The sequence below is a fragment of the Populus euphratica genome, unplaced genomic scaffold (assembly GCF_000495115.2).
Source record: "Populus euphratica unplaced genomic scaffold, PopEup_1.0 scaffold12.1, whole genome shotgun sequence".
Classification (NCBI taxonomy): Eukaryota; Viridiplantae; Streptophyta; class Magnoliopsida; order Malpighiales; family Salicaceae; genus Populus; species Populus euphratica.
In genome coordinates this window covers 218,045-232,227 of record NW_011499858.1, presented here as the reverse complement: position 1 = coordinate 232,227, position 14,183 = coordinate 218,045, and the positions used below count along the sequence as shown (strand labels likewise).

The window sequence follows — 14,183 nt, the reverse complement described above, 5'->3', positions numbered from 1 at the left end:
TTAACGTATTCGTTGTTGTTTCTCTGCTTTGCTCGTGATGTCTCCCACTGAGGCAGCCCAGCACATTCTCGTCTCATGTGTGAGTGAGACTCTGCACGTATAAGACTTCCAAATACGATGAAACTTGATGTGTTTAAGATGATGAGATTTGTTGTTTTTAAAAATATTTTTTATTTTAAAAAAATATTTTTAATCTTATTAAAATAAAAAATTAATTTTTATTTTATTTTTTTAAAACGTTTTCAAAACACAACACCAAACATACTTATTCCACAAATTCTACACGATGATCACCTACTCTTTAAATTAAAGGGTAATTAAACACAAAGAATAAGTTAAATAATTAATATACTAGCTTAATATGTGTACGTGCAGGAATTCTTCCAATTTTTCTTTTTCAATTTGGATCTACAATAATAATTAAAAGAAAAATTAATGAGGCGACACTCGTGTTTAAAAAGTTAACATAACACTGTTCTTGAGAGTTATGTTAACTTGAGTTTTAGATTAAGCAATAATTATTTAATATAATATCAAAGTTCCTTTCATCAGGTGGCTATAGTTCGAATTTGTCATTCCCTCTTGCTCTAAAAATATGAATAAAGAGTTTATGCTAATTAATTTAAAATTTTCTATCTAATAGATAAATTATTCTCAACTGTCATTTAAATTTAAATGCCATATAAACAGAAATTTATTAAAATTATATTTTAAAAAATATAAAAAATATTTTAAAAAACATTATTATACTGTTAATCAACCATTTAAATAGCTTTTTATAAGATCAAATATTTTTTTTAAAATATTTGACTTTATTCTGAAAAAAGGGTGCGCTCGATCGATTATTCTGAAAAAGAAAAGAATTGAAAAGGTGTGTCATCGCCACATCCAATAAAAGTATAGGCCCCACATCATCAGTACCAGGACACTTCGTGGACACCCACTATTTGACTTAATCTCTAATGTTTGACTTCTCTGTGACAGCCAATCTGAGCCGTCCAAACCCATTTTTTTTTACTGGCAAAAGCTTATAAATAATACACAGGGACGTTTGGCAATACAACCAAAACACTGTTTGTTTAAAAGGTTGTTCGTCTCATAATAGTATGAATCAATTTATATTTTTATGCAACCTGTGGTCTCAATTATTACTATTCTTATTCGTAGCATCGTGGAAAAAAACAAAAGAAGAAGAAGAGTAAACTTTAACTTCATAATAACCCTTCTTGAACGAGATCTGGAAGGTTTTTTTAATTAATTGGAGAGTTGTTATTTAGTATTACAGTTATTAGAAATTTTAATTATTTTTTTAATTATTTTGAATAAAAAATTAATTAAATAAAAAAATATTAACTCTTCTAATGTGTTTTATATAAGTTAAACTATATTATTTTTTTATTATTATTTACTATAGTTTGGTGATGTTTATATTTACTGATTTATTGTGATGAATTTATTATAATGAAATGTGAAGTATCTTCGATTATCATTAAGGTTTTTTTCAAGGTAAAACTAAAATTTTTATTAGATAAAATTTCTTATAGATTTTATCTTTATATTACAAGTAAATGAACTTTATTATTTATAATAATATTTTGGATATTAATTTCATATAATTTTTTTTATCCTTGTATTAAAGTGAGTAATAAAATTATTATCCCTAATAATATTTTGAATATTAACTCTTTTTAGGTTTTTTATCCTTATACTGAAAGTGAATAATTTAATTATTATCCTTACTAATATTTTGGATATTAATTCATTTTAAGTTTTTATTTTTATATTAAAAGTGAATAATATTTTTTTATCTATTTTTTTTAAATATTTTTAAAATATAGATCACAAACCTTTGAAATTTTATAAACTTGTTACAAAATTCATGCAATATTTTTTAAGACATACCAAAGTATATTAATTTTTTTTAGGATTTTTGTCCATATGCAAGAAAAAATTATTTTTATTTTTTTAGGCTTTGTTTGGAAAAACCTATTTTTTCTTGAAATAAAACTATCCAAAATAGGCTTAGGAGGTGCTTGTAAAATGCACCATTAAATAAAAAAAAATCCTTAACAAAAATATAGAAAACCAAATAATGTCTTAAGTCTTTGACCCAAAATGATCCAACCGGGTTGATGCAACTAGGCTAGCCTGAAATTTTTAATTCGACCATAAACTGAACAAAAAATCCTAATTTGACCTAAAAAAAACATATTACACACTAAAAAATAATAACTTAAACAAAACAAATCAAATACCAAAATAAAAAATAAAATAAAGAACATCAAGGACATTTAAACTCGAACCCAACAATGAAGAACTCAAAACAAACCAGATTTGGATGAAACGAAGGCACATACATGTTGAAAATCATATAAAGATCAATGATTTAACATTTATTCACTTTAACTATCGCTTAAATATCATGACTTTGCCATAATAGTTTTTGGTTCTAAACTGAAATCATATAATTAAAAAACATATTATTAATACAAATAAACACTAGATTATTGGTTAATAATACATAAGGAAGGTTTTTGTGCAAAGAAATATACCAAAATTTATCCAAATCAAGGCCTTAAAGCAATACTCTTTCCAATACCACAAAGAACATTACTTATAAACCCAGAAAAAATCAAGTCATGCCCAAGCATTACCAAACCAACCCTAGAAATGAGAGTTTTTGGCTTCTAAAACACAACTTTTTATCCTATTAAGTCACAATATCATACACGAATATGTTTAAACCTAAAAAAAAATTAAAATCAAGCACGAGGTACCAAATTCAAAAACATTCAACCTAAAACAACTCGTATGTTCATGCAATATGGATTCAAAATTAGTTTTTTGAATCTATTTTATATATAAACAGGCCTAATAAATTCAGGATAAATACCCTTACTTTAACATACATAATATATATAAAAACAAACTTAAACATCAACTTTAATATATCAAAAACATAAAAAGACTTCAAAATAACTCTATTAAGTAAAAATCACGACAACAAAGAGGTGAATACAATATTATTTATAGAGTTCTACTAGGGTTTTAGAAAGTTATGAATCCATTCCTGACCTCTTGATCTTAAAAGAAGTGTTGTAAACCCTTTATAAAAACCTATTGGGAAGCCTTTATATGTTAATACTTGAAAAACAAATCCTTTTTTGCATGGTGGTTACAGTATCAGGGATGCTTTAGTTGTTAATTTTCAAGACTTTGTTGGAACAACTATGATGTCATCTTCACCTCATACCATTAGAAGATGATAGAGAGGATGCATAATTTTATTTGAATCTAACCTTACTTAATTTGAAGATTTGTAGCTCCACATTCATTCATTTGAAGTTGTTAATTCAATCAACCAAAAATATCGAAACAGGGATGCCCAAGTAACGAACGACATGCCACTCACCTTCTCTTTATTGAATATAAAAGACACGCCATTTAGGATTTTCAATTTGAGATTGAAAAATAGCAGTCAAGTTTCTGTTCATCTAATTGCTTTTAATCGCATCTATAATTACATTTAAATTTTTAATTTCATGCAATTTTACCCCTGCTAAACTCAATTATCTGCCTCAAAGTTGATCGTGTTTTTCATTCTAGTTATTGGTTCTGGATTTATGCATTTTGACCCTCAATCGACCAACAAACTTCTGATTTTTTCAATTTAACCCCTGATTAGGTCAATTCTAGCCTTTACATTCATGCATCGTTTTTTAGTATGATCTGTAATTTTAGATTTTTTCAATCAAGTCCTTAATTGCCCATCAAACTTTAATATCTATGCAATTAAGTCTTTTATTTGACCAAATTAACTCTTTAAAATTGCAATTCGACCCTAAATTTTAATTTCTTCTAATTAAAGTCTAAATTAACTTTAAAAATTAATTTTTCTTGCTATTAAGCCATGAATAAATTCAATTTAACCTAGAAGAATTCTAATTGAGTTCTTAAATATCTAATTTTGGATTTTCCTCCTCAAGTTGAGTTTTCTTCACCAATAAGATTTTTATCAGTTGAAAATACACTATCAAATTTTCTAATTTTGTATATTTTGATCTTCCTCAACAAGTTTTTGGTAATTTCTTGGGTGTTCTGGTATATTCTTCTTATTGATTTTTTTTCTTCAAATATTTTTTAATTTTTTGTATTTTCTCTTTTTTTTTTGTTTATGTGAGGGCCCAAAAATGGATACCAACAAATTAGATAATTGTTTGCACTATGCTAGAGGTCAAATCAATTTTTTTTAGATGTAAAAAATATATTCATGTGTTGTTAATGTGTTTTTTTAATAGAAAAATATTTAAACCATATAGGAATTGATCTAATGTAACTGGCAGACTTGGAAGGTCCAATGAGAACCTCAAACGACCGATAAAAATATAGTTTCACTGCAAAAACCAAGTCAACATCTTTTTTAAAATATTCAAATGACAATATATTAGATCGACTCGAATAAATTCGAGATAATATGATAAATTCGTTATTCAGGTCATAAGACCCTAATAACCCTATAGGTATCAAGCAAATAAGAAAAATTATTAAACTCAAATCTCAATTAATCATATATTTAAAGATGAAATTGAAAATAAATTTCAACTAAGAAAATAAACTAAATCAATTCAGATTAACTTGTCAAGCCTAAGTTATGAGATCGAAATAATATTATAGAAAATAAATCAAAACAAACTATAAAACTCAATTGTTAATCAATCTAATGTTTATAATGTTGAATGGTAAAATTAAAAAAAAATCAATTAAAAAAACATACAAAAATCAAAAATCAGTTGATTCAACTCAGGTTAAAAGACTAAGATAACTTTATAGATGGTAAATTAAAATAAATTATAAAATCTAATTTTTATTAAACTAGAATAAAATTAAAAAAATTAAAAAAATCCAAGTAAAATACCATTATTAAATTCTCTTTCAAAGAGCACAGCATTAAATACACTGTTTCAGAGAATATTTATTTTTATATACGGCAATGCCTTTGTTTTTTTTTTCGTTTTTTTTTTCAAGCAATCACGATGGATGGTAAAATCTTAAGCAGACAATGGGATGGTTCCCAGCGGATGCCCTAATCGCATCAATTACTTTTCAAATGAAAGACGATACAAAGACACACATTAATTCGAAAGAGACCCCGCATCTGATCGCATTGGCGAAGCAATTTGTACTCCGTTCCTGATTTCCATTTTACCACATATCTTTCATCTGCCGCCTCATTAAAGATCTTCTTCCTTCTATACACCCACTACAGCTGACTTCCCTCTCCATGTCCTACACCCACTACAGCTGACTTCCCTCTCCAAGTCCAGTTTTTTTTATTTTTTATTTAAATATATTTTAGTGAAAGAAGAGGGAGAAGAAGACGACGAATTTTCTTGAGTTATGACTAATGGCAAATGCCCCTTCAATCTCTCCTCCAATTACACCATGTGTCCGCCCCTAAACGCCAAAAACCAATTAACACGTCAAAACAAAAAAAAATCCTCTGAGAGCATGTGAGTAGGGTCCTCTCTCGTGTATTTGCGTGATGCACAATGCAAGCACACGTAGTCAAATTATATTAAATCAAGCGGGGTGTGATAGATACTTCTAGCTTTGTTTTTTTCAAAGCCCTTGTTTTTACTTAAAATTAAGTTAAAATAGTTTATTATTTTATTTTTTAAGATTCATTTTAGATACTGATAAATCAGAACAATTCAAAGTCCTTGTTTTTTAATTTGAAGCAAAAAAAAAAAAAATACTCTTGAAGGTTTTCTCCTTGTTTTTTAATTTGAAGCAAAAAAAATACTCTTGAAGGTTTTTAAAAATTCAGGTTAAAATACTATTTTAAATACCTTCTAAAATAAGATGATATGCAGATCTAAATAAATATATTTGTTTATTTAAATTTAATTAGTGAATTACTAGATTTTAATGTATAAAAACGGATTTGATATGTCTTTGTAATTTCAAAAATCAAATTCAAGTAAGTTGAGGTTGAGAGGTTTTTATAATATGCATATGCTTAAATATAAATAATCAAGATGTTAACATTAAAATCAAATGTCAATATCAAAGAAGAGTTGATGGTTAATGAGACAGCTCTCTTGATTTTTCAAATTTATATAATAGAATCAATATTCAAAAACTTTAAATGTCCTAGATTAATGTGGAAGTCATACATCAAGAATTATCTAGATAAAATATTTAATTTAAATTGACATGTAAAATGACTGAAGAATACTATTTATTATCAAATAAAAAAATGCATGTATACTTATAATTATTTTCAGATATTAATGGTATATCTGGGGTCGATTTTCACATATGAACCATCCATAGATTCGGAAATAATTTTTTGGACGGCCTCTTTTAATAATTACAATAAGTTTGTGACCCTAAATAATAGAAAAGGTGCAGAATATTCAACAATTGGGTTAAACCCTAACCATAGATTACACGAAAGGAGAAGGAGGAGAGACATACATACACTATACATACATGCATGGAGGAAGCAGTGCAGGTGCAGTGCAGTGGGACAGCGAAGAAAGAGAACAAAGGCTTGTCCTTTACAGTCTGTAGTTACTCCCCCACCCCAACCAACCAGCACTGTCCACCTCATCCCCCCTCTCCTAAACCGCCATTTTAAAAAAACGCAACACTCTCTATTCTTCTCCCTCTTCAACGTTTTTTTTTTTGAAAAAAAACAAACCCTAACCCTCTGCTCTCTTTCTCTCTCTGTCTGTCTCAAGATACCTTTTCACGTTCCAGCTAGGGTTTCAACCTCTCTAGTAAAATAAAATCAAATGTTCTCTCTAACGAACCACTAGCACAGAGTCTTCTCTTTCCTACACTCTTCAAATGACTCTTTTCACTTTCCTTTTCACTCTCTCTCTACTCTTTTTCTTCACTTCCGGCTCCGACCTCCGATCCTTACTCGAATTCAAAAAAGGTATCCAATCCGACCCGCTCCATATCATCTCTAAATGGGACCCCTCTGCTTTACCCGACCCTAATTCTTGCCCCCATTCCTGGCCCGGTATCTCCTGCGACCACGATTCCGATTCCGTCATTTCTATTACCCTGGACCGCCTTGGTCTCGCCGGTGACTTGAAGTTCTCCACCTTGCTAAGCCTCAACTCCCTGCAGAATATTTCACTTTCGGGTAATCAGTTTACGGGCCGCCTTGTACCCGCATTGGGATCAATGAGCTCGTTACAGTACTTGGATCTGTCTAATAACAACTTTTCAGGTCCGATCCCGGGTCGGATCGCGGAGTTATGGAATTTGAAGTATCTGAACTTGTCAACGAACGGTTTCGAAGGCGGGTTTCCCGTCGGTTTACCAGTTGGGTTTAGGAATTTGCAGCAATTGAGGGTTTTGGATTTGAGTTCTAATAGGTTTTGGGGTGATATTAGTGCGGTCTTAAGTGAATTGATTAATTTAGAAAAAGTGGATTTGAGTGATAATGAGTTTTCTGGCGGGTTTAGTGACATAAGTGGAGAGAATGTGTCAGGTTTGGCCAATACATTGCATCTTTTGAATTTGAGAAAGAATAAATTGAATGGTGGGTTTTTGAAAGCAGACGTAATTGGACTGTTTAGGAATTTGGAGGTTTTGGATTTGGGGAATAATGAGATTAATGGAGAATTGCCTTCATTTGGGTCTTTGATGAATTTGAAGGTTTTGAGGTTGGGGAATAATCAGCTTTTTGGAGGTATACCCGAGGAATTGATCAACGGGTCGATACCGATTGAAGAACTGGATCTTAGTGGCAATGGATTTACAGGTTTAGTGATTCTTGACTTTTCTTTATGCTATTATTTTTTGTTTTTAATTTTTATTTGATGTGGTTTTGGATTTTTCTACTTTCTGTTAGAATTTTGATTGGGGTGTACTGTATAGTCAAATGAAGTGATATTTCTGGTGAATTTTATCCAATTGTAGTTCTCAAAACCTGGATTTTGACTTTATTTTGTGGAGGTCACATTTATTTGTGATTGTTTACCCGAATTTTCTAAATATGGGTTTCTACAAATAGTAAACCCACATACAGGGATCGTATTCCAAGGTGCCAGTGATGAATTTCTAGATTTGGGCGCTAGAGGTATAGTCAAAACGTGGCTTTCTTGATTTGGACTCTAGAAGCATAGCTAAGATGTTGTTTCTTTTAAATGAAGTGCAACCTGCCGTATTGGAGTTGACACTGGAAATGTTTGGGTCTGGTCCTGTAGATGACTAGCAGGAAAATGAGCATGAACAAGTATATGTGCCCTTACGATGGCCTTTCGCATTTCATATGCAAACTGAATATTTTGAATTGTATTTTGGATGTTTCTGTTGAGAGAGTTGAACAGTGAATGCACATAAAGCAATTGAAAATAAAAGATTTCTAGAAGTTTGGTTTTACATTTTGTTTTAAGATAGATGGCTGTATACCATTGTTTTCTGCTTCCGTAACCACTCAAAGCTGAGTTCTCTGTGTCTGAATTTCTCATTTTATATCTCTGCAGGTTATATTAATGGAATTCACTCCACAACTTTGAATGTTTTGAATGTTTCGTCAAATGGTTTAAAAGGTCACTTGCCCGCTTTTCTTCAAAGATGTTCAGTTCTGGATTTGAGTGGAAATATGATCACTGGTGACATGTCTGTCATGCAAAATTGGGGAGCCACTTTGGAGGTTCTTGATTTGAGTTCAAACCAGTTATCCAGAAGCTTGCCAAACTTGACTCCTCAGTTTTTGAGGTTAAGTAAACTTAATCTTAGGAATAATTCCCTAACAGGCAATTTGCCTCCTCAGTTGTGGGACATTTCCACATTGTCTTCAGTTGACCTCAGCTTGAATCAACTCAATGGGCCTATTCCGGGTAGTTTCTTTACTTCACTGACCTTGACGAACCTGAATCTTTCAGGAAATCAGTTTTCAGGGCCAATTCCAGTTCAAGGGTCAGGTGCAGGCGAATTATTAGTTCTACCATCTTATCCATTGATGGAGTCTCTTGATGTCTCTCAAAATTCATTATCTGGTTCATTGCCATCTGGCATAGGCAACTTTGCCAATCTCAAATCACTGAATCTTTCACATAATAACTTAAAAGGACAGCTGCCAGTTGAACTGAGCAAGCTAACCTACTTGCAGTACCTTGATTTATCTGCCAACAGATTTCAGGGTAAAATCCCTGACAAGCTTCCATCCAGTCTGATTGGATTGAACATGTCCTATAATGATCTCTCTGGAAATATTCCACAAAATTTGAGAAATAAATTTGATATTACTTCATTTCTTCCTGGGAATCCCTCATTAATCATCCCAAAGGCCGGTGGACCATCAACAGATTCTGTGCCAGATCAGATTTCTGGAGGGGGGAAACACGGTTCGAAGCGTAATATTACAATTGCAATAATTGTTGCTACAGTCGGGGCTGCTGCAATGGTTGCTTTTGTTTTATTGGCCTATCAGCGGGCACATCGGAAAGAATTTCATGGGAGAAGTGATTTTAGTGGTCAAACAGCAATGGAGGATGCTAAGCTAGGAAGATCTTCCCGAACTTCCCTTTTCAAATTCCAATTGAATGCTCACCGCCCTCCAACTTCATTGAGTTTTTCGAACAATCACTTGCTTACTGCAAATTCAAGGTCATTATCAGGGCAGACAGAATCTGCAACTGAAATTATTGAGCATAGTTTGAATGAAGGAATGATGGCGAGTTCATCAATTCCTAATTTGCTAGATGACCATCCCACAACATCAGGAAGGAAGTCCTCCCCAGGTTCCCCATTATCTTCCTCACCTCGTTTTGTTGAACCTGCAAAATTGGATGTCTATTCACCAGACAGGTTGGCTGGGGAACTGACCTTCCTTGATAGTTCACTAGCATTTACAGCAGAAGAGTTATCTCGAGCTCCAGCTGAAGTTCTTGGCAGAAGCAGCCATGGAACTTTATATAAAGCTACTCTAGACAGTGGACATATGCTGACTGTGAAGTGGTTGCGGGTTGGACTAGTCAAACATAAGAAAGAATTTGCTAAGGAAGTTAAAAAGATTGGCTCTATACGACACCCAAATATTGTTCCACTGCGGGCATATTATTGGGGGCCTAGAGAGCAGGAAAGACTTCTTTTAGCTGACTATATCCAGGGTGATAGTTTGGCCCTACATCTATATGGTAAGCATTTTATTTTGTCTAATTTTGTGTATTTCTCATCATGTTTTTATTTCGCTGTATACCGTCCAACTTTGATAGGTTTTTGAAAAACATGCTACATTACTGCCACATGTTGATTCTTTGATTTCAACCTAGTCATTATAGAGAATTTTAATACTCATGTCAATACTGGTGCAGATCCTGGTTTCTGAACTTAAATGTTATTTTCAAACATGATACATAATTGCTTTTTGTATGTTCAAAAATATTCTGCTACAAACAATAGGAATATTTCCTTCAGTTGCCTTGAATATGGTGATACATAGCCTCACTTTGTAGAGGTAGACAATGGGCACAAAAAAAATAAAAAAAAAGGATTAAACACAGCCCATTGCCCCATCATTGAGATTTGGAAAAATAAGGTTCTTTACTGCAATGAACATCAAGTAGACAAGGGAACCATCAAATATTGCAAGAATAGGGTTCTTTAATTCAATGAACCTCAGGTAGACAATGGTGCTATCAAATTGGATATGTGTTGTACCAGTTGTCCTGCATTAGGCCTGGTTTGTCATTGGGAAAAAAAGAATTTAATCTGGAATATGATTATCCGGGATGATACTGCTTTCTTGTCTCCATGTCCTGATATATTAGGGAATTTGTTCTCGTTCAGTGTATTATGTAGGTAGTTAACCTGGTAGACTGAGGAGCTATGGATTATACTTCAAATGGAATGTGTGCTCTCCCCACCCCCTTTTTTTTCCCTGAATGTTGAAGATTGAGAGTTGTTTCAGCAATCCAATTGTTTCTGTGGTCTTTGTATGACCAAAAATTTAATGCTACCCTTTTTGTGCCGGTTAAATAAAATATGATAGGACTATGTACCTGCAACATATTTCTGTAGATGCTATTCTGTCTATACATCTGTTCTAAATCGTTAGTGGTGCTATAGACAAGAATTTTACTGGATCTATGAATTTTTTTATGCAGAAACTAGCATTATAATATAGCCATGTCCATGAAACAAGTACTTTATAGATGTAAACATTTATTTGCATGATGAATCTTTTCCTGACTTTAGACACTAATTGTCTATTTATGTTGCTTTTCTCTGGTGTGATAGATTACCTATGTTTCCAGTGGGTGAATACAATAGAATTATGAATATTGCAGATTGAGTGTGTAAATGGTGATGAAATCTCGTGTTTGTGTGTGTATTGATTTAAGTGAACGATTTTGGTGATTTGAATGATGATATGATTTGGTGGAATATGAAACTACTGGATTGGATATGGTTAGGTGTGTTTATGTTTGTTTGCAAGGCAAGGTATTAGTCCACTCTCTGTTTCACATTCCATCACCCATTAATATGACGTTTGTTATAGGAATTTAGTTGGTGTGGTGTCTGCACAAGCATGGGAATTAAGAATAAAAAACAGAGATATGGCAGGTAATGTTCTAGAGTTTGTGTAGCCGGTTGGAACTGCAAATGTACAATGATGACCGCAGCCCACACCAAAGCTTGTTTCTAAAACTGAAGGGTTCCTTAGTTTCCTTGTCTTTTCATCTGACAGGTGTTAGCTTTGATTTTAGTTCTAGTCTTCAGATGTGTATGCCATGTCTCTACCAGCGTCTAGGCTAACAGATAAACTGATTGTGGTGCACATAACATGGAGGCAACAATGTCAGTTGTCCTTAACTTTAAGCTTGCTTCAACTCTGAGTAACAGAACCATGCATTTTGGGTTTTAGACAGGAGTGTTTTGCATTTTCATTTGGATGTCTGTATTTTTTTGGCTGCTGCCGCTATTCTTTCTTATCTTTTTCTGGAACACACGTTGCACAGAAACAACACCTCGGAGGTACTCCCTGTTGTCATTCAGCCAAAGACTAAAAGTTGCTGTTGATGTTGCTCGGTGTCTATTGTATCTTCATGATAGAGGCATGCTCCATGGAAATCTAAAGCCAGCAAATATACTTCTGGAAGGTCCTGATTACAATAGTCGCCTTACTGATTATGGACTTCACCGTTTGATGACACCTGCTGGCATTGCAGAGCAGATACTAAATCTTGGAGCACTAGGATATCGAGCTCCAGAGCTTGATAATGCATCTAAACCTGCGCCTTCATTCAAGGCTGACGTGTATGCATTTGGAGTGATCCTGATGGAATTGTTAACCAGAAGAAGTGCTGGTGACATAATATCAGGTCAATCAGGAGCTGTTGACCTTACAGATTGGGTTCAGTTGTGCGATCAAGAAGGAAGACGACTGGACTGCATTGACAGGGATATTGCAGGTGGGGAAGAACCAACGAAGGCAATGGATGATTTGCTTGCCATATCGCTTAAGTGTATTCTTCCTGTAAATGAGAGGCCTAACATCAGACAAGTCTTTGATGATCTATGTTCTATATCTGTTTGAAATTTTGTACATGTGTCCTGGAATTAATTTTTGTCATTCCTCGACCCCCAATTGTCCATTTCCCCCATTTTTTTTCATTAATTGGTTTTAAGCCTTCTGATTTTGGGGCTAATCATCAGTTCTTTTTTTTTTTGTCTGGAAATTCTCTTGTAAAGGAACAGCCAATCTATTGATTATTTGACAGTGTTTTGAGTTTGATCTTCAATTGAAAACAATTTCAGTTCTTGTGTTCTCATTGAATGGAAATCAAGCTTTGTTGTAGCAGTAAAGCTTATCGTTATCCTCTTTTATGTCACCTTACCAATTATAACAAGAGTGCTAATGAGGTTTCTGCAGTGGCTGTTTTTCATAATGTCGGATGTGGTCCAGTAGTTCTGATGAGGAATGATGATGGTGGTGGTGGTTTGTATATATATATATATACACATTTATATCCAAGTAAAAAGTATTATCTATCATAATTTTAAACAGTATGGTCTTTAGTTGAATAAATGATGTAATTAGTACAAAAAAAAAAAGTGATACAAGATGAAAAAGTTCTGGTGAAATAATATAGCTTTGTGATATTGTAATTCAAAATATGACATTTAACTAAATATCGTGATTATAAATTGCGATATCGTGTTTCTAAACTGTAATATTTAATCAAATATTACAGTTTTGAACCACAATATTAATTAGCAGATCATTTTTAAAAATAACTATACGTTTCAGAAAATGATAAGACAATAGCCAAAATGATCGAATTGTTTTTCTACCGTCTAATTTTGGAAAATTTTGGAGTTTTAAGACTGAAAAAATTTATGGAATAATAGTTTTTGTTCTTATAAAATTTAATCAACTTTATGATTCATAGAGAGTTAAAATTTTTATAATTTTAATAAAGTTTGGATAAAGTTTCCCCTATCTAGTAACTATATTCAAAATTTTATCACACTTAAAAAAACAGCAAAAAACCACAATCAACAAATTATAACTAAATTTAATAAATTTTTGCATTTCATAATCACAAAGTAGCTCTAGGAATGGAAGAAAAAATATATATATACACTTTAAATAAATAAATAAAAATAATTTAATAATACAATTTTCAAGTAATCTTAAAATATATAAACATAGCTCATCTGTCTATGTCTATATTATCTATTGGATAATCTGGGCTCATCAATAGCATGATTGGATCTAGCTCCTGCACCTGCTTGAGTGACCTTATTTTTTGCAACGACATCATCAAGACTTAATATCTCTTTAAAAGTATCGAGTCCTGTGCAACAAACATTTAACCACTAGGACTTAACAATGTAAACTTCGCTTTCTTTATTAGTATTACATAGATAAGGTGCGATGCAACAAACATTTAACCACTAGGACTTAATAGTGTAAACTTTACTTTCTTTGTTAGTATTACAAAGATAAGGTACAGCCTTTAAACCAGCTCATAGTATCAAACCAACCTAATATTAATAAAACAATAATACTAAATTAAAAGATCAATACATAAAACTCAATGTTTAGCATTTCATAATTATGAAAAGAATTGATTATTTACAAGATTTTGAATCCACTGAGCATATTGCTTATACTGCATATATCTAGGTGGAGAAGCTTGAATGGGATC

General features: G+C 32.3%; 1 protein-coding gene across 2 annotated transcripts; it reads left to right on the top strand.

Annotated features, from left to right (window-relative positions):
* Positions 1 to 6,416: 6,416 nt before the first annotated feature.
* LOC105123856 (Leucine-rich receptor-like protein kinase family protein) lies at positions 6,417 to 12,796 on the top strand. Of its 2 annotated transcripts, none has more exons than XM_011023613.1 (3): positions 6,417 to 7,783; positions 8,508 to 10,163; positions 11,528 to 11,981. In XM_011023613.1, the coding sequence occupies exons 1-3, from the start codon at positions 6,856 to 6,858 to the stop codon at positions 11,533 to 11,535; spliced, it is 2,592 nt and encodes an 863-aa protein (XP_011021915.1). In that variant the 5' UTR covers positions 6,417 to 6,855; the 3' UTR covers positions 11,536 to 11,981. The 2 variants fall into 2 exon arrangements, with proteins under 2 accessions (XP_011021915.1, XP_011021914.1); XM_011023612.1 differs by lacking the exon at positions 11,528 to 11,981 and adding an exon at positions 11,988 to 12,796 and having other exon boundaries at positions 6,421 to 7,783.
* The last annotated feature ends 1,387 nt before the right edge of the window (positions 12,797 to 14,183 follow it).

What these genes read in the sequence shown, in the direction of transcription:
- LOC105123856 (XM_011023612.1), top strand. Translation starts at nt 6,856, where the DNA reads ATGACTCTTTTCACTTTCCTTTTCACTCTCTCTCTACTCTTTTTCTTC. An exon ending in TAGTGGCAATGGATTTACAG is followed by an intron (nt 7,784 to 8,507) that starts GTTTAGTGATTC and finishes ATATCTCTGCAG; the next exon opens with GTTATATTAATGGAATTCAC. An exon ending in TTTGGCCCTACATCTATATG is followed by an intron (nt 10,164 to 11,987) that starts GTAAGCATTTTA and finishes CACGTTGCACAG; the next exon opens with AAACAACACCTCGGAGGTAC.